Source organism: Lonchura striata, chromosome 3 (genome assembly GCF_050655825.1).
Source record: "Lonchura striata isolate lonStrDom1 chromosome 3, ASM5065582v1, whole genome shotgun sequence".
Lineage (NCBI taxonomy): Eukaryota > Metazoa > Chordata > Aves > Passeriformes > Estrildidae > Lonchura > Lonchura striata.
The window spans coordinates 39,055,019-39,077,015 of record NC_140705.1 but is presented as its reverse complement, the minus strand read 5'-3'; the positions used below and the strand labels follow the sequence as shown (position 1 = coordinate 39,077,015).

The 21,997-nt window shown below is 37.2% G+C and overlaps 1 protein-coding gene across 21 annotated transcripts in view; it reads right to left on the bottom strand.

Annotated features, from left to right (window-relative positions):
- FUT9 (fucosyltransferase 9) overlaps window positions 1-21,997 on the bottom strand; it is a 104,355-nt gene that overhangs the window by 9,408 nt on the left and 72,950 nt on the right. For 4 of the 21 annotated variants that reach the window (XM_085574856.1, XM_085574858.1, XM_085574860.1 and 1 more), the window contains exon 3: window positions 19,642-19,797. The exons of 12 other annotated variants lie outside the window; for them this stretch is intronic. In XM_085574856.1, the coding sequence (XP_085430982.1) occupies window positions 19,642-19,657 (16 nt within the window). In that variant the 5' untranslated portion in view covers window positions 19,658-19,797. 5 more of the 21 variants (XM_085574859.1, XM_085574861.1, XM_085574862.1 and 2 more) reach the window with 4 other exon arrangements.

Genomic DNA, 21,997 nt, shown 5'->3' with positions numbered 1-21,997 from the left:
AGGTCAAGCATTTTGAACACAGAAGACAGACAAAATTACCCTATAGTTCTATCCTCGTGTCTGTGTAAAGGATAACATGCTGCAGATTTATTGATTTGTATTTGTGTGACTGTGGAGGACATAGGATTAGAGGACTGGAAAAGGAAGGGACTATAACTTTAATTGTGTAATCAATAAGACTCTTATTAGAAAACTAGTTCATGTCTGGTGGCTACATAGGGATGAACATTCATGCCTTCTCCAGGGGACTCCTAAAATACCTAGGGGAGGAAGCACCAATAGAGGGTTTCCCTATGCAGCCACATATCTCATATATTTCCCACATAAAGAAAAAAAATGAGAAATTGATATAAAAGAAGTCCTTGTATATTTTTATGTGTTAAAAAGGAGAAAAAGCAGAGATATGCTGCATTGTTATGAGGTATCTTTCTTTCCATGGAGAGATAGGGCTGAGACATTCATATAGCCTCCTTTGTCCTTGCTCTAGCTGTTTCCTTCTGAGAGAAGTGATCAGTCTCTTTCCAGAATGACTCTTTCATATGGTCCTTGCAAAACCTAACAACCTAGTTAGGGATTGTTAATAGTTGACTTTTGATCCTGAATGTAGCCCTAGAACTCACAGATGTTCTAAAACTAAAAAAAGTTAACCATGCAGCACCATGGCACACAAGGGAAAAGGAGGGGAAATCAGTTACCACGAAAAAGTATTCTGAACATATTGGCACACTGTAGATTTTACAATGTGTTACAGTAATTTTTGTCTGACTTTCTTTTTCTGCACATTTTTCAATTTTTGTGTTTTGTTTTCTTGGCTAGATAGTGCCACAAAAAAATTTTATTAAAACCCCACCATTATAAATAAAAAAATATATAATAATATATAGATTATATATATATATATATACAATCAAAGTCAAAGAAAGCAGAAAGTGAATTTCAGGACTTTAAATCCACTTCCATAGCTCATCTCTTCCTACTATGAAATAAATCATTAAATTCAGAATGAAGACATTGTAGAATGTGATTCAGAGGCCCACTAATAGCACATAACTTTGCTGCCTTAGTGAATGTAAAAAACTTATGTGTGAGTGTATCACCACAGTTACAACAGAAATGTTTTCACATTGACTGCTCAGGAAAGGAAGAAAGAGGTAACATCCCTTAGCTTAGCTTTATTCTAGCACTCTATCTTGAAGAAAAGGAATTTGTCACAATATCTCCTGGTTTTGGGAAGATGGATGGTCTTAATTCTGGTTTTAGTTATAGTGGTGGGTTAACCTTGTCTGGCTGTCAGACCCACCCAGCCACTCTCTCACTATCTCTCCTCAACAGAATATGGGAAGAAAATAAGATGAAATTCTCATGTTGAAGTAAGGTTGGGAAGGCTGGGTCGAAGTAAGGATGGGAAGGTCACTTACCAGTTACTTTCATAGGCTAAACAGGTTCATCTTGGGGAAAAATAATGAGTTTTATTGCCATTTAAAATAGATTTATATAGTGAGAAACAAAGACAAATATTAAAATAATTTTCCCTCTCTTCTTGCCAGGCTCAGCTTCCTCCTTCATTCCCAACTCCTATACCTCCTACCCACCCCTGAGCAGCGCAGGGGGATAGGAGTGCAGGCTTGTGATCAGTCCATAACTATTCCTCTTAGCTGTTCCTTCCTCCTCATGTATTTCCCTTCCTCCAAATTGAGTCCTATCTTTGGGATGCTGTTCCTTCAGGACACATCCTCCTGCAGGGTCCTTCCCAGGCCACTGTGGGCTGCAAGGGAATCTTTGCTCTAGTGCTCAGAGTACATTTTCCTATCCTTCTCTGACCTTGGTGCTCCAAGGTTATTTCTCACGTTTTCCCCCTCATTCTCCACTGCTTGTGCCTTTGTTAAATACACTTTCCCAGTGATGCCAGCACCTTGGCTGCAGGGCTTAGCCATGCCCTGCAGTGGGTGTGCTGGAATATGCTGGAATTGGCACGGGGTGGCCCCGGCCGCTCTGTGCAGAGGCTGTCTTGCAGTCTCCGCTGCCAGTGCCTGGGCACAAACATCTCCTACAATTATATAAAATACATGGAATGCAGAGTCTGGTGCTTTTATCTAGGCCCTTTTTCTGAAGGACATAATTTAGCAGGCCCTCTTTGATTTTAACAAAATGATCCTGAGGGGAGTAAAGGAGCAGAATGACATGTCCATGGCTTTTCCAGTTATCAGTTTAAATCCCTCTGAAAGAAAAATGAGGCTTTACAGCAACATTACATTGGCTTTTTTTAGCCTGTGTTGATTGTTGGTGGAAAATATTTCTAGAAGGAAGGATATGACCTATAAGCCTAAGACTGCAGCCTTGCCTTACTACAGGGAAAGTGAGAATGGGACCTCTGAGGAAGAAGGGATTTAGGTTGAACAGCTCTAGGAGATGCAGCTCAAGGAAAAAGCAAGAGGCTGAGCTGATATTCATGTAAAGCTGTTCTTTGTTTCTGTGCTTTTGAAAGTGATACACAGAATAACTATAACTTATCACTGAACAGAGAGTGTGACCTGAGTTTGAACAATAGATGGGAGACCTTTATTCACAGGAGCTGACAATTCTCTAGGGATTAAAAAGGATGATGAAAAAATCAGAAAAAAAGGATTTTAACATTATGCCTTGTAACATAGACACCCTCCAGTTAAAAGCCTTTTGACTCAAGTCTCTGACAGGGATTATTTTACGCTAAGCTCTTCTGCTAACTAATAGCAAACCCCTGCATCATCACATGACAATTCTTACTACATAGGAAATGACCAGATATTATGTATTCTCTCCTCTGCCTGAAATTCTAATTTATCCAGACTGTTACATTCGTGGAAGAAGCTTCTGAAGTGTAGAGCCAATGTGAGGATAATCACTTGTGGTTTGTGCTACCCCAAGTACCAATATTAACATCTGACCATGTTAAACAGATAACTTTGCCTATTTTTGTATCTTCTGGGTTGATTTCCTCTCCTGGCTTTGCTGCCCTATGAACGCATGTCCCCCTTATGATGTGGGATTATGGTTTTTAGTTGTTGCCTTTTACATCCACAAAACACATCCAGGCTGTATAGTCCCTTATATTCCTGCATCTTTTGGATTCAGAGAACTAACCATTCATTATGCAGTTCACAGATACAGTAGAGGTATTGGCATGCTTTGCTCTGAAACTACTGCTAATGGAATGGTGAAAAAAGCTTCTAATAGCAAGACCCATTAAAAAATTCCCTGCAAGGAAGCAAAGGACCTGGGCAGACTCCTAAAAATACCACTTAGCTACACCCTGAGGAGCTGGGCAGGATTTTTTCATGGAATTCTATTTTTGTATTCCATTTTGCAGAATATAGTAATAACTATTAAGATGTATACTGGGAATAGCGGCGATTTTTCATGATGAAGTATTAATAGAATCAATAATTTCTGTGCTTCACAAGGCAGATTGAGGAACCCATGGAATGGACCAGCAAACTCCTTTCATGGCTTCTGGGACTGAGTCCTGGCCACAGTCAGGCAGCAGTAAGTATGGTGAAGGCATGTGTTAAGCACTTGTTGACAAATATTATTTGCATAGCGTCATAAAATTGTTTGGGTTGGAAAGGATTTTTTTGAGAAGTAGCTTGTGTATACTACTAGGACATAAAGATTATGGTACATTAGAATTCACAGACTATTTTTTTTCATAATAATCTACAAAATGGGGAATCTTTTCCATATTTGTTTATGTCCTTTTTTGTGCCCAAGATAACCATTAGCATCTCACTGTAATTCTCAGTATAAAGGTGACAATATAAGGAGACATTTGGTACAAGCCATCCAGGCAAGTCACCTTAGTTCACCCTTCCTCTTTTATGGCTTTCCTTCCACCATAGAATCACAAATTTCCTTTCTGTGGATTCCCTCCCCCATGCATGTCGAAGTCTGAAAGGAGAACTTTGTCAAAGAGATGTGTTTACTGAGATTTTTGCCAGCTGGAAGAATTCTGTACTTTTGATAGTTTTGTTATAAAGTACATTTCAGAGTGTTGTGGCATAGCAAGTATTTTCTAGATGCTTTTTTCCCCAAGTTGAAAGTATAGTATTTTATCAGTACAAGATTGTTTTTCTTCTACAAAACTTAGCAAGGCTTCTTTTTAAGTGCAAATCTTGGCATTCCATCAGCAAGCAACTGCATTTAGCAGCAACACAAACAGGGAGATAGTAATGGGGTACCAGCCCTGTTAACCCCAAGTTTACCGGTCAAGGCTTGCAAAAAAATCTGGTTTTGAATGCATTACGTTTATTAAGAAATAAAATTGAATTTTATGGTAGCTGTTTTATCATATTTTCCTCACACCTAGGACTTCTCAGTCATTCTAGAAGGGACAGATAAGTTTTGTAGGTTTTTTTCTGATTGTGCAATACTTCAGTGGAACGAAAATATAAAATTTCAATAATATTGATGCCTATTTCTCCAGCATTTTTTGCACCAATTTCTCCAGTTTCTCAAGGTTTTGTCAATAGCTCAAAATATATCATGACTTGCAGAGGTATAATCTTCATTACTAGTCTAGTACTGAGATTTTCCAAATGAAAAGGACGGTACTTTAAAATAAAAAAAATGAAGAAAATAATCTTAAAAGCATGGACACCGAATAATGAAAAAGCAATCATGTTATTTTTCATACCTTAGAATTCTTAAGTGTTTGGAACTAACTCTTGTCTTCACCACCAGCTGGTCTCAGGATTCCTCAGGTAGAAATACTTAACCTCAAGATAGTCTCTGAGGATCACTTCTGGCATCAGACTGGGTGAAGGACTTTGAGGTTAACAGAGCTGTCAGAGGTAGGTACCTCTAGAAATCTAGGTAGATACTTCAGGGCTATAAAAGGACAGTTGATTCCTATCAGTTTAAACTAATAGGAATCGCAAGCAAACAATTGTTATTTTTAGAAAGAAAACTCATCTGAGATAGCTCTCCCTGTCCTCTGGCATGTTTTACCAGACTCGGCCATGGCATATTTGCATTTATGCTAACAGCTGGATTTTCTTAAAGCACACTTCCAATTAGCTGGAGCTTTTTCACCTGCAGTATTAAAGAAAACCTGACTGCCTCAGGATAGCCAGTGAGTAACTTCTTATCTCCAAGTCACTGCTGCATGGACATGCCCTCAAGAGCTTTTGCTTTAGCTCTCTGAAACTGAAGAGTGCTCCTTTTATTGGAATTAACTCTTACTGCTCCCAGTTAAGCTTCCTCTGTTTCAACCAGAACAGTGGATTTTTTTCCCCCAACATCCAAACACAGGCTTGCTTCCACACATTTCCATGCCTGTCCACAGACTTCTGAAAACAGCCCAGCATGAAAAGGCTAAACAGAGCCTCACAGAGTTAAAAGGCTGAAAACTGAATGAGCTGCTGATCTCAGACTGCATATTTTTATTCTATTGTTTACAGCATTCTTTTTCTTCCCCTCTCCACCTCCTCTGTTTTTGAGTTATTTGTTAATTCCACAGATTCCAGTTTTTTGTATTTGTACTCTGAGAATATTATAGAATAATTTTATTCAGTGGTGGTAAATTTTACTTCAACCAGTTTTAGAAAAATGACCTAAAAGCACCCCGAGGACAGGTAGCCATTAAGATAGATTGCTTAGGGATGGTGCAGACCCTATCACTGGAGACTGGTAAGAGCAAGCTTAGACAAGCACCACTAAACAATGAGAGATCAGATTGTGCCCCCAGGTCCTAGGGCTGAGCTAGAATGACCTCACTTAGTTCCTTCCAGCCTTGTGCTCATAGCATTAAACACGAATTCTTATAAAACCAACTTAATAAGAACGCAACTTGGCAGTCTAAACCTGCACAGAACTGCAGAATAAATGAGTAAAAACATCCCCCATCCTCAAAATTGTCTTGCAAACTATGAAGTAGCCACATGGCACAGAGTGAAAACGTGAAGGAAAGCAAAAAATTATGTGAACCATAGCAACTACAAAGTCCCTATTTTTAAAGGCTAAACCTAAATCTTCCTGTCAATTGCTAGATCGGGTACAGCTGCTTTTTTTTGTGAATGTCTGAATCTTGACCCCTTGCTGAAGAAAACCCTATTTTCAGCTTTCTTCCCCAAATTGCTGTGCAGTGCATAGCATCTTGCTATGGCTCAGCAGCCCCCAGCCTTCCCCCTGATTGTCATCTATCCTCTCCTTCTCTCCATGGCAGTCACACACTGCTACTCTGCAGCTGCTTATGCAACAGCTCAGTGGTTTCTTACTGTGATCCAACTGTACAGCAAAAGGCATTAGCCAGGGACACAGAGTCTCTCAGAACAGCAGGGGAAAATGGCTAAAGCATTGCTGTCCACACTGGAGTGACTCTATGTCGACCAGCACTGCCACATATTAAAAAAAAAAAAAAACAAAAAACAAAACAAAACAAAACAAAACCACCAAAAACCAAACAAACGAACAAACAAAACAAAACAAAACAAAACAAAAATCCAAAAACCACAGTCCTATCAGCAAGAAACTTTTCCAGGCAATCCAGAGTTAGTGTCAGGACACTCCACATGGCAACATTGCTTTCTAATCATGAGCTTATGACTTTGTCTCAGAGGGTACAGGAGGTACTCTTTCCTTCCCTTGGCACAACTGGAAAATAAATGGCATGCAAAATAATCAGAACCTCAGCAGCACTACCAGTCTTGGTAGCATGCAGACAGAACCTTTCTTTACCTTAACTTCCACGTTTGCTTGTCCACATCACAGCTAGTTTATGACCAACAGCAATCTGTGAAAGGAGTGAGGGCTTTCCATACTCTGCTAGGTACAGAAAATGGAGTTCTTCACCACTGTAGCTTAGTAGCAAATTTATCTGCCTTGCTAGAAAAGAGCTTTTTATCTTTCTGAATATAAAGCTCATCCTAGTTATCCAGCACAAGCCAGTCCCTGCCTCTTTCAAAAGCCCTGAAAAGGCTCTGCACAAAATGAAGCTGATCAAAGAAAAGTGCTCCAAAAGCAAGTGGTCTCTTCCTCCCCTCTTTCCATGTGGTTTGGGAACAGCAAACTGCTGTTCTCTCTGATTCTGCCAGAATTGCAGAAAGAGCTCTTCAGCAGCTTTGTGACTGGCTTGTAAAGCTGCAGCCAGCCAGCTGAAATATGAATAAAATACCTGCACAAGCCATGTATTTGTGATGGCCACCTGCCCACCAGAAAGTCCTGATTAACTCACAGTGGCTGTGAAAATGATGTGAGCAAAGCCAAACAGAGAGTGAGCACGAAGTGGCAGGAGAACCATAGGCATTCCTGTGCACATAAGTTAAACTCTCCATCAAAAAATCACAGTTGTTTCTGACTGATTTCCTAATACATAGGTCCCTTGTATAGTGGAAAAACACCTCCTCCTGTGAAGAAGATAAATCAGAATCAGGAAAGAGCAGAGGATGCCTACTTATAATATTGAACACTTACTCTAGGGTATATTAGTTCTGTGCAAAGCAAGGCTTTTAGAGCTCTCAGCACCAGCTGTTTGTGTAGATATGATTAGAGGCTAGGTGCAGTAGTTACACTGCTCTATCCTGCTGCATAAGCAAGATCAAAAAATTTAATTGAGATTTAATGCTGCCTTTTTTTGCAGATAAACCTGCATAGATCTGAGGATTTTGCCAGTGGCAACACAGCTTGTGAGATAGCTCTGTAGCCAGGAAAGAAAGAGACCTGAGAGGCCTTTAAGAAATACTATAAATTCCCCATAATCTGATCTCTGCTTAACATTCCACTTCTCTGCTTGCCTAGCACCTCTTCCTTAAGAGACCCGTTATACCTCTAGGTTTGGGATCTGTACTGATATAACTGGTTATTTGGGATGCAGATCAATGTTCTTGCTTTAATTTGAAAAATCTTCTGTGCCATGGATACTAGTTGCCAGTGAGACAACAACTGCCCTAGAGAGGGAAAAAAAGCTATTTAAGAGCTCAAATCAGTTGCAATCTGCTCTGTGGCTGAATTGGAGAATGCTATTTACTACTATGTTAACAGAGAAGAAAGGTGACAATTTATAGGCTTACTTTTTAAAATATGTCCATCCATATTCTTTGCAAATTAGACTTTTTTCCCTTACAGATGGAAAGATAGGCATTTGTTTTACAATGCAATCAATAGAACTGCATTTCTTGACTATTCTGAGCTAAGAAGTAATTAAGTGTTTGTCAAGAGGATCCAGGATAGCCAAGAGTCCTCATCCAGGTTCTAGTTGTCTAAATGCCTTGAGAAGAACTCCTCACTGATCCAGCTTTCTTAAAAGCCCATCAATGACTCAAAGCTTCAGTTTAGATTCTGTGCATAGAGAATACTTCATATTGTAATATACTGAGTGCCAAAAACAATGGCTGCTTGAAAAGTGCAGTTCAAATAATTGATGGATTGTAAAGCTCTTGTGTGTGTAAGGACACCAGCACTAATTGGAAAAAAAGAAAAACAACACCGATCATTTTCATTGTGCACTAACAGCTATGTTTTCAAGATTATTTGTGTTGGTAGTACGAAATATTTCAAAAGCATAAGCTGTTAAGTGTAAGATAGAAGGTGATTATAAAACAAGACTCTTGAATGAAGTACTTGTCTTGCTAGAGCAAGATTAGTAATTCACAATAAAGATTATACTATACTGTAAAATTTGGACATTGAAAACAAGAGCAGAAGACTTACTATCTTATAGAAGTGCCTTTTTACTCAAACACAGGGAGAAAGAGCAAGATCCACAAAAAGTAAATTCAGAAACTTTCCTAATAAGAAGTTTAAACATACGCATGCACACAAACTTTAAAAATAACTTAATCAACCAAAACCTAAAGCATGATAAAACCAGAATGAAACCATATTTATAAAAAAAATATTTTAGATAGTGTATACTATAAAACCAGCAAAACTAACAATCACTTAACCTGTCAAACTGTACACTCTTCTGACAAAACAAAATTCCAGTTGAGAGAAAGAAGTCGTTAATTTCTTGGACTGTGCATAACTTTCTCTTTGTGTGCACAACAAAAGGAAGAGCAGATAGCCAAAACTACAAGTATAACAAGCTGAGAAATACAAAGCTTAACAAAGTCACTGAAGAGACTTTTTAGGTGGAAAAGACCTGAAGTCCTTCAGTGAAGAAATAGCAAATACAGAAGAGGAATGGGTTGAAAGAACAATTGTCTGAAAAAATCCTCCAGTAGCTGCAAACACCGACATGTTCTAAGGTGATGTTTTCTTTTCACTACTTATTGTCCAGGTTAACATAGACACTGATGCCTCTGAGAGCAACTCAAGGTTAGAACGTGGCAATAAGGAATATTCTGCACAGGCTGCTGAAACAACACTGCACAAAGCAGGCCAGCAGTTAGTCCTGAGACCATATTTCTTTTGAAAAGGGTCAAGTTATTTGATATTTCTTAGCTTATTGTCTTCCTTTTAAGCATCATAAAAAGACAAGATAAATGTTTGCAGTCTAAGTCTAATTTTAATATTCAATTTGCACTTGATTCTAATGTTCATTTACTGGATTTTAGTGTCATACATTATTCTACTCTTAATAGAAAAAAAATCCATAATGAATTAATGAATGTTTTGCCACTAGAGTAACAATTCAATGTACAATTATTTACTGTGTCTTAGAAATACAATTTGCCAAGTAGCCTTTTTCCCATCTTAAGGTTTGCATAGTCTTTCTCTGGCACAACTTGACTGCCTATTAAAACTTGGCATTTAAAAAGTGGAAAGAAAGAGATTTCCTTTGTTCCTACAATTCAAGGAAGACTTTATATAGCAATTTTACTCAGAAAGTAACTTTCTAAAGAAAGGCTGCTTAGATAGGTAGGAGGAAACACAGAGAGGAAGAAAAAGAGCAAGGGAAATAAATTGGAAAAGATTAAAAAAGGGGTCTACATATGAGGTCAGCAGCACTTAATGCTGGATTCCTTTGCTTCCAGGAAATTGGTGTAAAAAAAAGTGATGGCAAGCAGTTGCCTTTTCAAACAGACTGAGAATCCATGCAGTTAATTCAGTTTAGGAAATGTGGGTAGGACAAATTTGATGACAAAAATGTTAAGAGGAATCTAAATCCCTAGTTGATTAGGCTATCCCAAGTCCTAAGAAGCCCCAAACCAGAAACAGGCTCTACTAGTAGGGATCAGGGAGACATGTTGCAGCCCTACAACCCTGAAAACCTCTGTTTATTTGTCTTTTAGTGCTGGTCATGCTTAAACTCTCTGTGACCCTCTGCCTTTCAGACTCCTGTGCTCTGCCTGATGCCAGCACATCCCCAGAAGGGGCTCAGTCTTCATGAGGAAGGGCCACTCAAAATCGATAAACTAGCTATTACCCCAGCTCTGAGCCCTAAGGAAATGGATGTGCCTGGAAGAGCAGACTCCATCTTAAATGCACTGTAACAGCTGCTTTTTGTTTGTTTGAATTTAAAGGAAACAGGCATAGGATGAAGTCCCCTTATGCAGAAATTGAAGCTATGACCTATTAGATATGAATCTTTCTTCATCCTCAAGTGATTCAGATCTCGATATTTCAATTTCCTTAAAGGATTTCTAGCTCCTAGACAACAATATCTGTCGATTTTACAATGTGCGAAGAGCTTTAGGAATAGAGGTGAGCAATCCTTTTCCCCTCACTGGAGGTCTAGGTGCTAATCAAGACAATACTCTTTTCTTTTGACCTCTTTCTGTCTCCTGCCTATTGAGTTCCTAATGATTTATGCCCAGGGGCACATCTGCAGCAGTAGAAGGTAGAGTCAGCTTCCTTTCTCATGCAGTTTACAACCCTGTAAAGAGAAGGTGAAAGAGAGGGTTTACATCTCCATTGTTGGAAACACCACAAAAACTGGTGTTTATTTTGGGTGAATAATTTTATGGCTGCATTTCAAAACGTGTAATTTCCTAACTCCTTCATAAAAGGAAGGGACTAGATCCCTGCTCTTGAGGGAGGATTCCCAGCTCTGAATTCCAAGAAGGAACCAGTCCTTTAGAGCACTGGATGTATCTTGGTGAAGGATGGAGGAAGACACATCCCAGTTCTGTCCTGGGCAGCCTCTTTCACGGTTTGTGGTGTGTTGCACTTGTATAGATTGTCTGCATTAGGTAGGTGCTCCAGGAACCCTAAGGAAGCTTTTGGGCTAACAACCAGACCTGCTGATGGTCAGAAGTTGGTGGTTGTTGAGGACAGCCTTTGATCTCTGTGGTTAGTTGCAGTCAAATGTCACAAAAAACAAATATTAAAGTACCACAAAGACATCTTCCCAGCCAAATTGAATGGAATGTCTGCTAGAATATATGGCTATTGTAAGTCCTCCTAAAGGAAGTGTAATCAAAAGCAATGATAATAATGTTAGGAAATCTTTATTCCAATGACAAGTGCGTTGGTCAGCACTGTTTTACCAGAGCAATTAGAGCCTGCTGACCCTGGCAAGTCTCATACACAGGACATAGAACAACGTGGTAGAGAACTTCCTGACTCTTTTATCAGTTTAATCTGAGTTTAGTTGAGCAGAATTTAATTTGAGTTAGGCACTAATCACTTTCTGTTTCATAGATAGCCAAAGTGTAAGACTACTTTCCTTTAATAAAATACTTTCAAATCTATCAATTAACAGTACCAGCAAAATAAATGCTGCTCTAGTAATAACAATACATTCACTTTTGAAAAGCCTTTCCCTAAAGAATCTTTTGGACTTTTGCAAGCATAAAATTTTAATCACAGCACAGTCAGAAAATTATTACTGAAACTGCTTTATGTAAAGGAGGGGTGGAAATCAAGTCCATTACAATATAATGAAAATTTGAACAAGTATTTGACAACTATGACTTAAATTTGCATCAAAGTAATGGAATCTGTAGGATAGAATTTTTTTCTTCAAACTTCACCAGAAGGTAGTCATATCACATTCAGATCAGATATTTTTTTTATATATCTTTGTTTCAAAATTCTGAAAACACATCCAAATTTTCTTGATTGAGGTAAATTAGTTCAGTAAAATGGAAGATTTAATCAGATAAAAGTCAAAGACCCCTTGATCTTTAAAATAAGAAAACCCCAACCCTTTTGCAGAGCTATAGTTGAAATTCTACCAGCAAAGCTGGATTTGCTGAAAGACAAGAAGTATCAGAGATGAAATCTTGCTCACAGAAATACTGGAAAACCTATTAATTTCAGTAGGAAAACGTACTAATTTCAGAATTTCATATTTCAGTATGAAATTCTGAAATTTCACTTTCAGAAAAAAACAAAGGTTTTGTTCTTTCAGTGGCTTGCAGTAATATGTAAAAAGAGGGAAAAAAAAGAGAGCTCAAAAGCTATCCCTTTGTGCTCCTTAAAGTTAGAAGTAAAAATCCTAAGGCAACTCAGGAGACAGCAAGACAGATGTAAGTTAGAGCACAGCGTATCTAAAATTTGGAACAAGGTGCAAATAATAAACACCCTCCCTTATACACACACATACAGTGACACATACAGTCTGCAACTTCAGGAAAGATTTAATCACCTTTTTGAAGTGTTTCTCAGATTTCACACCTGCAGTATTTTATAAATACATACTTCTATGTATACTTTTATATATATATATATATATACATGCACTATTTACATGGTATTTCTAGCACACTTAATTTTATGAATGTTTAGGCATCACTGCTCAAGCTGCTGGCCCTGGATGGAGGCTGTGATCCAATGGGAAGTGCTACTGTTGTCTTGTCATTGTGAGATGTGCTGCAATGTGACAGCCAGTGGGTGCAGAAGGCAATGGAGTTCCTACTACTGCTGTGCTGGCAAATAGGGAGGAGGGAAATCGAGCACTGAATTCACTGGGGCACTGAGCCAGGGAGAGGTGGATGGGAAAGCAAGGCAGAAAGAAGAGACAGGTAATATTATTATAGAAGAAATAAAATATTTTTCTTTCTTATGTCCTTTAACTCTTTTGTCAGAGAGGACATGAAAGAACATATTACTCTGAAACAATTATTTCAGCAGGAAACACAGCAGCAAGCTGTATCCTGCAATCCTGAAAAATATTTACAACATGAGATGCATGAAACCTCTGTATTAATTACTGGAGATGGAAATCTGCCTTTAGATTTCTAGAAAAAGTCTAGGAAGGAACAGAAGGCAGTTACTTAGACTAGAATTCTGATGAAATATGTCATGGGGGGAATTTGTGAATTTACTCTCCATTAAGTAAACAAGCATGTTTATTGATACAGCTGATATGAATAGAAAGCTTTAAAGAGAAACGATTCTTAAACTCCAATTGAAGTTTCATTCATATTCTGTCCCTTTTTGCATTTTCAGCACCAGCAATTATTATCAACTTCTTTTTTATTACCAGTTTCTTTCAAGCCTTCTGCTCTTTTAAGTTATGAATAAGACAAACACAATTGTTTTCAACAGACTATTTTTAGTGGATTAATTTTAGTTGCAAATACAGATGTCTAAGATTTATGAGCATGCTTAAAAAATAATAAAAAATTCTAAGAACATGTTAGAATAAAGCCTTTTAAAGGCTTTTTCTACATATCTTCTCTTTGGTTTTTAAGTTATTCAGGTTCCTATGTCATGTTCAACACCTTAGCATCTAGTTTTGTTATTTATTGTTCTGAAATTATGCTCTGCAATGCCAAAAGAGAAGATTATAATGTAAGTAGAATTTGGTACAACAAATCAAGAGAAAGATATGAAGATCAGAGGAGTATTTTTAAAAATTGGGTTAGTTTGGATTTTTTGAGGTGTAACTACAGTGCACCTGTAGTTGCAGCAGAATACTTTTTTATAGATTCAAAATAATTTAACTGGAAAACAGAGTTTTCAGATACCCATCAGACAGTCACAAAATTCCATAGAGTTTAAAGGAAGTTTTGCTGCTTTATGCTGTTTGTTTTAATGCCAAGCAAGTATTTATTCAATGTTTATGGTGTAAGCATTTAAATAGAAAATAAAATATTACTTAAGAGTACATGTGTGTGATTGACAGATATTGGAACTGAGTGCAATCTGTGCTACTTAAAATGGTAACAAATGAAATGTATGCATCCAGAAAAGCTGGTCTTGGATGGATGAACTTGACTTGATGAAAGTAAAATGAAATAAATTGCACTTCAACCTCTCTGAAACTGGCATATAATGCTGAACTGAACTGTAAGTATTTCACTAGGAGGCTTCAGATAGATTGTCTAAGATTTTTTTTAATCCTAAATAGAGAATAAAATACAATAATCTCCATGAGACTTCTGGAAAGATATTTTAAATTGTCATTTTATGAATTTTTGCAGACCTGATGTGTTGATAATATGATTACTCCAGCTAGATTTATTTTCCCTTTTGGATTTTACATTACTGTTATCTGCCACATGGAAAGAAAATTAGATAAAAATAACAGCATGCAGGAAAATGTGGATCAGAATTTAGCTTTGGAATAGATTGACTTACAATATTTAAGAACAATAAAAACCTTTTTACTGCTATAATTATTTGAAGTGAAGAGTAAGTTTTTAAAATCTATTTTCCAAAATCCTGCAGCGTATAACCTGTTTTTTGCCAGTGAAGGACAAACTCAGATTTACTGCACAGAAGCTATAAACTATGATGGAAATGAATTTCTTATTTTCATTGGACAAGATGAATTGTGTCCTTTGTTCTCTATTCTCTCTTCATAAACTGCTTCTAAAATGATTTTTTGATGCATTGTGCATAAAACTATATTTTGATCTATGAAAGTTCAAAGATACTCGACCACAAAATGTTTAAATTTTTTTTTTCTGTTATAAGCTTTTCAACACAAAAATCTATCTTGGGAAAGCTGAGTTTGCTAACATTTTCTCAGCAATGTTTTTTTGCCATATTTGAAACAAATTTTCAGGGAAGCGCAAAGATGCTTTAATGTCAGTGTACTTCATTAGGGAGAGATTAGTTTGAAAGATTTCCATTTTGCTCAGGACAAAAAGGGAACATTTCAATATCTCAAAAAATTTTCAGAGGACAAAAATTATCCCAGCGATCATAAAGGTTCCCTTAATGGCTGGAGGATTTGTTCTGCTCTCAAGCTTGATGGAGAGATACACACGGTCAGGATGCTGTCAGGGTGGGATATGACAACAGCATCACATCCCTCTCATGAGCTGTATGACTGTATGACCTTCTAAAAGAAAGTAAGAGGGGAAGAAATGTATCTCACCTTAATTACAGCCTGAGTAATTAGTAGTTTCTATTAGGAGAAAATCCAGCAACTGTTGCTCTAGCAGCAAGCACCCACAGGAGTACCAGTGTCCCCTAAGCTTCCCATTGTCCCCAAAGATTTTAGGTAAGGGCGCCTCAGAAGACCTGTCTTAAAAAGCTTGTACCTGAACATGCACATGTACAATGCTTCTACAATACAATGCTTCTCCTTATGGTGGTAACCCAGATATTATGCTCCTACTAACAGATTGACCTGCTCTCTTAACTGTCCCTCTATTATTTTTTTTCCTTCTACTGTTCCCTTTTCATAATTCTTATGACCCTGTTTTCATCTTTACTCCTTTCTTTTTGGGGCAAGGTCAGAACCTTTCAATTTCTTAGAATTAGAAATGACTAAGGAAATCTGTCAGCTCCAGCAACATACAAACCACTTCACTGAAGTATCCAAATAACACTGCCAATGCCGCTTTTCCTAGCCTTTGTCATAATTTAGAGTGTTTTTATTTACTGAGCATTTACATATATTAAGACACATTAGCAGAACTTTGATTGTTCTTGATAGGGCCCAGCATATTCATTCAACGACAATTATTTCATACATGGAAATTGGTGAAATAGAGATCTATCAAAAGACTAGGAGAAAAGGACTTGGAAGCATTGTATATTTTTTTCCTTTGTGCACTATTCCTTTGAAAAAGGGGAAAGATTATCAGTGGTCAGACAGGGAATGTTAAAGAACTGGAAGCCTTAAGACTTCAAGAGTGCTCAGGAGAGAAAGGATCTCCAGACTCATCCAGAGTAAAGGTGGCAGAACAGAGGCAGTTTCTTGATAGTTATTTTTATGTTAAAGACATAATATATATATGTCCTATTGTGCTATTTATTCTGTGGTTTTGGATCAGAAGTGAAGGATCATGACTTTGCTATGCTATTTATTATGCAGAATTAATTTCCATGCCTATGCATGTTTACGCGAAGGGTGCTGCAGTTACTTTCATGGAGACAAGGTGCAGGGTACTTTACATCCCTGACATTTCATGTAGGCTCTTAATCTTACAATGCATTTTATACCACCCTGACTCTACTCATTCATTACTAGAGTTGGACCTTGTTACCCCAGCAGCAGACACTCCAAATTAAAAATGACTGCAGGATCTAATCAATGACACTTTCAGATGTAATCATTACCCAGTTAATGAGCATGAATTAAAAATCCCATTAATTTGGTTATAACATTTTATTTTGCACAATCTTTCTGGACCTGTGATTGCAGGCTTTGTGTAGATCGCCATCCAAATGATGTCTAAAGAGGCTGACTTGGAACAGAGGCTAGACAGAGTTAAAGGAATAAAGTAGGTATTTATTAAAAGGTTTTCAAGGGATACACTTTGGGCAGTATAAGGGCCTGGCCGTGGCTCTGCCCAAGATGGACACAAGATGGACCCAAGATGCACAACTGGTCATGAATTTTCACACTTTTATAAGTTTTGGTCCATTTACATATTGGGGTCAATTGTCCTGAAGCTGGCCCAACATCTACCTGGTCCTCTTCAGATCTTTAGTGAGGTTCCAAACTGGACTTCACTTTTAATATGCCTAAAATACAATTGTAAGCTTTCAATATGTGTATGTAATTTGGAATCACTGTTCTCAAACTTTCCCTTTTGACTGGCCACAGTATGACCACTAAGCTATAAAGATATCTGTACACCAATCTGGTCAATTTATGATTCCACATCAAGCAGCATAATAAACAAAACCACAGAATGATATAGAGCATAACTATTATCAAACTGAGTACAACACAAAAAAAAAATATTCATTCTGTAGCTGCCAGGGAAGAAAATCACTTAGACAAAGCAAAGCAAGGGAAGCTTAATAAATAAATGATATAGGGAAGGCAATTCTTAGCCCTTTCCCTTTTAACTTTAATGGAAAAGTCTCCTAAGAAGAATAATTCCAAATAGCTGCTTGGGGTAGACTTTTTTCTAAGGGTAAAAAAGATAGGGGAAGCACAAATATGGACTTTCCTTTTCTTCACTGATCAGCACTTTGCCTTTCGCTTTGAAAGCTGTTGTTACTCCCTAAATAAACTCCTTGTTACTCCACTTTTCTATAATAAGGGTGGCAGATGTTTGCTATCGTGTGTCATAAGTCTGAAGGTGTATTTTGGTGGTAAATACAGAGTATGAAACCCACTATTTGGATGTCATTCCCACAGTTCAACTAACATGCTGTCACTGTCATTTTAGCATCCTAATCACATCAACATTGTCCTCTGTGACTCTCACTCACTGCAGATTTCCAATAAAAATGTCTGTGATGAAGGAAGCAGCATTATTGCAATCAAACAGCTGAACAACATCTCTAATCCTAGCTTGTTCAACATCCCAGACACACTATAGAACATAGTGAACAGCTAAACATGGCAGGAAAGTACACCTATGCTGTGAACTGCTCTGCTTAGACAGCTACTGAGAAGCAGTCAAACATGGATGAGAAATGCCAAATTTCAGTGCACCTCACTCCTGGGACACTATAACATTGGAGGATGGTAAAGAAAGAGCATAACAAATATAATTTCTGCCTCTTAGTATCTTTCCTGCATGCTTGCATACAGGCATATGAATTTCCACACAAAAACATCCCACATCATAAAATTACTCAAAATGTTTTCACCATTGGTTTTGATTCAATTTCATGGCAAACCTAAATCCAGCAAGCCTGAAGTTCCTGGGTTCTGCAGCACTGTGCAGAACTGCACAGAGTTAGGCAGAAATGTTTCTCCAAGGAGATACATTTCTAGGAATCACAGCATTACTGCAAAGTTTGAAAAAATAATGTACTCTACCCCAAAAACTAAGATGAAAAAATATGGTACTGATTGCAAAAAATCCTATTAGGAGACTGTAGGAAAGAAGCTCCTGAGTTTCACTGCTATTTCCAATAGAGTATAAGAACTTGCTGCTTGTTCTCTCAAGGCAGAGAGCTCTTAACATGGAAGGTTTGAAATAGTCTTGAACAAATGCTCTTTCCTACCTTTCCTAATTTTTTTTCTTCTTTTGATGCCACATGGGTCTGAACCATGACTGCAGCCTATTTTGTGTCAGGAGCAGAAATTGTGCTGGACACGTTTGGCTGCAATGCGTCATTAGGAACTGGTTTAGGAACTGAGGAGACCCAGAGTAAAAAATATTCGAGTGATGCTCTCTGTGATTTGGAACTCATCAGAGGTGTGGAATGAATATAGTCTGAATAGTTCCAGCTCTATTATTACAGAATTACTGCTCTAATTTGGAGAAATTTGCCACTGATTGGATGTTCCTGTCTAGTTTTACTGCATGGTAAGTCTATGTTAGTTAGCATGTGTGAAGTATTTTCTGCAAATTGTGGTGAGTTTTTTTTCTTTTCTCCTAAAATGATCCATGAATTTTACACTCCTATCCTCTGTTGACATCTCTACCAGTGAGAGCACTAGTGAAACAAAATCATTTTCCTCTTCCCCAGTAATGGTATACACATTGCTTTCTGCACCTTTGGTGAAGAAAACAATGACTATGGTTTGCCAGCACCATCCTTGCTTCTAAAATATGAAGAAACATGAATAATATGTTTATTTTGTGCAAAAAATACAGAAACTATACAGAAACTTTTATTCTGCTGGGGAAGGATATATTGAAGTCTAAAAAAGATTTCAGAGCTACTTATGCTATATATAAATAAAAGTGACTCTTTCCTTATTCTGTTATTAAAGAAAAAAAAAAAGCTTAGGATCCTTGCAGATCTCTCAGATCTAGAATACATTCTTGGGTGAAAACTTTATTCTGAACCATCAAAGCCGTCTGTTCTGAACAGAACATTGATCTGCAGCAAGTCTTCCCAAATGCACATGGAGCTCCCATTCACTTTCTAGCCTCTTCCACAGTTTTTTCCTCAGATTGCCAATCTCACTACTTAATCAAGGCATCAGTTTTCAGCATTGCTCCCAAAGGATTGCTGAGTGTTACAGCAATTGTCCAGCTTTGGAAATCCTGGTATAGCCAGATATGTTACCTGTAAACAAACATTTTTTTTTAAGAAATTGTAGAAAGCATAATGGCTAGTCTGGTATTTAATTTTGCTATAAATGAAAGATTTTTGTCACATAAATAAAATCTCCCTCTACACCAAAAGGAACATGTTTATTTCACTGTAAACTTCTTTACACTTTCCAAGTATCATTTAATTCCTACACATATAAAACTATACTTCAGACTGCCATAAAAGAGAAGCTTTGATGTCACTTCTGACAGAAATTAGAAATGAGAGCAACCTATCATAAGTTTGAGTGTTGGTGACATTTTACCTGGTCTGCTTCAATGTTGAAAGAGCTGATGGGGACACTGGCAAGTCAGATCTTATGCCTTGATTTAGTTTCCTCAAACAAAAAATCGAGTTAAAGAGACTCACCTTCTTTGTGCAGCATTCTGAAAGTAGTTACGGAAATTATAATGTAACTAATATCATGTCACTTTCTCTTGTACTGACTGAATCCTCTGTTAAGTGAATAACTGGGATCTGTGACAGCTTTGGGCTTGCAAATCAGTGCAGATGAGATTCAGCAGACTGGAAAAGCAAAAATCAAAAAGTGCTCTATCAGATTACTTCCTAATCTCAGTGTCGTGTCAAGTGCACCTGTAGTAACTGCAGAAAAAACTCTGAATTGCATTTCTGGTAGGTCCAGATCACCAGATCATAGCCTCAATGTGTTTGATTTCCAAATAAGACCAAAATAAATGATTTTAGTTCAGATATAATGGGAGCACTAGCTGTAATTTACCTGAGCTGATGTATCCAACCTTTCAGCATGGCTTTAAGGGGCTGGCTGCACTGGTGGCCTGAAAACCAGCACGGAGCAGAGCTGGCTCACTTCTTGAGTATGGACAGATCCACTATGCAGCAAAGATCTTACACAGCATAGACATTGTGGCAGTCCTTATGAATCACAATTCATTAGCACTTCTACTACTTCACACAAAAGGGCAATGGGGTCAGAACTTTGCTCATAGGAGGCTCGTACAGGTAATAGTAAAACACTGCATGGATCTTGTGTGTAAAGGATTTCCAGTTTGAAAGATTGTCATGCACTTTCTTTTATTGACACCAAGTTTTTTAAGTTGAGAAAATACATTTTCTATTCTAGTATGACTTCAAAGCCTAGAAAAAGCAGTTTTTAGTCCCAAGGTGATATGAAGAAGGATTACACTGATGGGCACAGAGGAAAAGCAGACTAGGCAAATATACTGCAAGCTGATATGGAGTACAGCTATTATTATTACTGTTACATTTTGTCTGCCTTTATAAACTGTATATATACACACTTGGTAGTAGAGTAGAATTAGCAGTCTCTGTTCATCTATTCATTACTTTCAGATATACTTCAAGTGCTTTTTTAGTTGACATGGATCTAAACCCAAAGAAATCAATAAGAACAAGTAGGCTATAGCAGTTGCACATTAGATTAAAAGAAAAAAAAGTATGTAAGGAGTTCTGTCCCATGTTAAGTTCTTTCTTACTGCATTATCAGTGTAGTTATGCCATTGTAGCACTTTGCTATTAAAATTCATTAACAAAGGTTATTTTTTAGAAAGTATAAATTCTAAAAGTTTTCAGTTGTGCCATTGTCTCTGAGGCAAAAGTTACCCTAAAATTCCTTGTTCAGTTTTCTTCTCTCAGCTACTTCAGATTATTTCCCCAAAACATGATTTTCAATTCAGAGCTATCTTTTTAATGACATATGAATTAGAGCAGTGATCACAGATAATTATTTTTTTCCGTATTATAACTTTAATATGGTCTTATTAAGCTCACAATATTGTTTTATAAACTTAATTATAAGGATAATAAGGATGAATGAAGACTCATTGCTATTTTCTTTCAGAATAACTTCTCTGTGGGAGCTAAAGAAAAAAGCTAAAAAAAGGCGTGACAATAAGAAGATTAAATATTAAGTGTCAGCAAGTGTTTTTATTTCTCTGCAAAGACTTATATATAAAATTAGCTTTTTAAAGATTCTTACAGAGTATTTTATAACTGGTTTACATGGAGTATAAATAAATCACCTAATTTTGGACTAGCCATTTAATAAAGAATCTTAATTAACTCTTTTACACACAAAAAACCTGTTAACTCTTACTATGCAAGTCTAATGATGATGGCCACATTAAATTCCTGATTTAGTACATACTAATGGTTTTGAGAACAGCTTGAGCTATACGTTGCAGAATTCTACAAAATCCCAAGTCAAAATAGTAAGGTTGGTGAAATTCATCCTCTTTGTGGAAGGAATAAGGTCACACTTTAAAAAATCACCTGACATAGATATGCATTAGAAATCCACCACTGATTTCAAAACAAACCTAGACATTTTAATTTGGACTTCAGTCTTCTGAAAGTTAGGCATGTTTTCTAAATTGGTCATATAATCTATTTTCATATTTAGGGAGAGAGACTACTCAGTAAGTAATTCATAAAATAGGTGTCTTTTAGGGAGACTAGATGGTTATTTTTTATTTTCTCTGGGGATGTAGAGTTATTAATTCTTTTTGGAGTTAAGTGGAGGAAGTAGGGTCAGTTCTTTCTGGATTGGCAGGTGGAAAATGTAAGGAGCATGTCTTAAATGCTGTTCTAGAAAATAGGAGAATAAAATCCAAATACCTTCTCTGTGTAATTTGTGTTCTTATCTTCCAGGAAAGAAATCTAACAACTGAGCTGTAAGGAGGAATTCAGAAATAAAGGTGTTTGTGCATCACAGGTGAGACTTAAA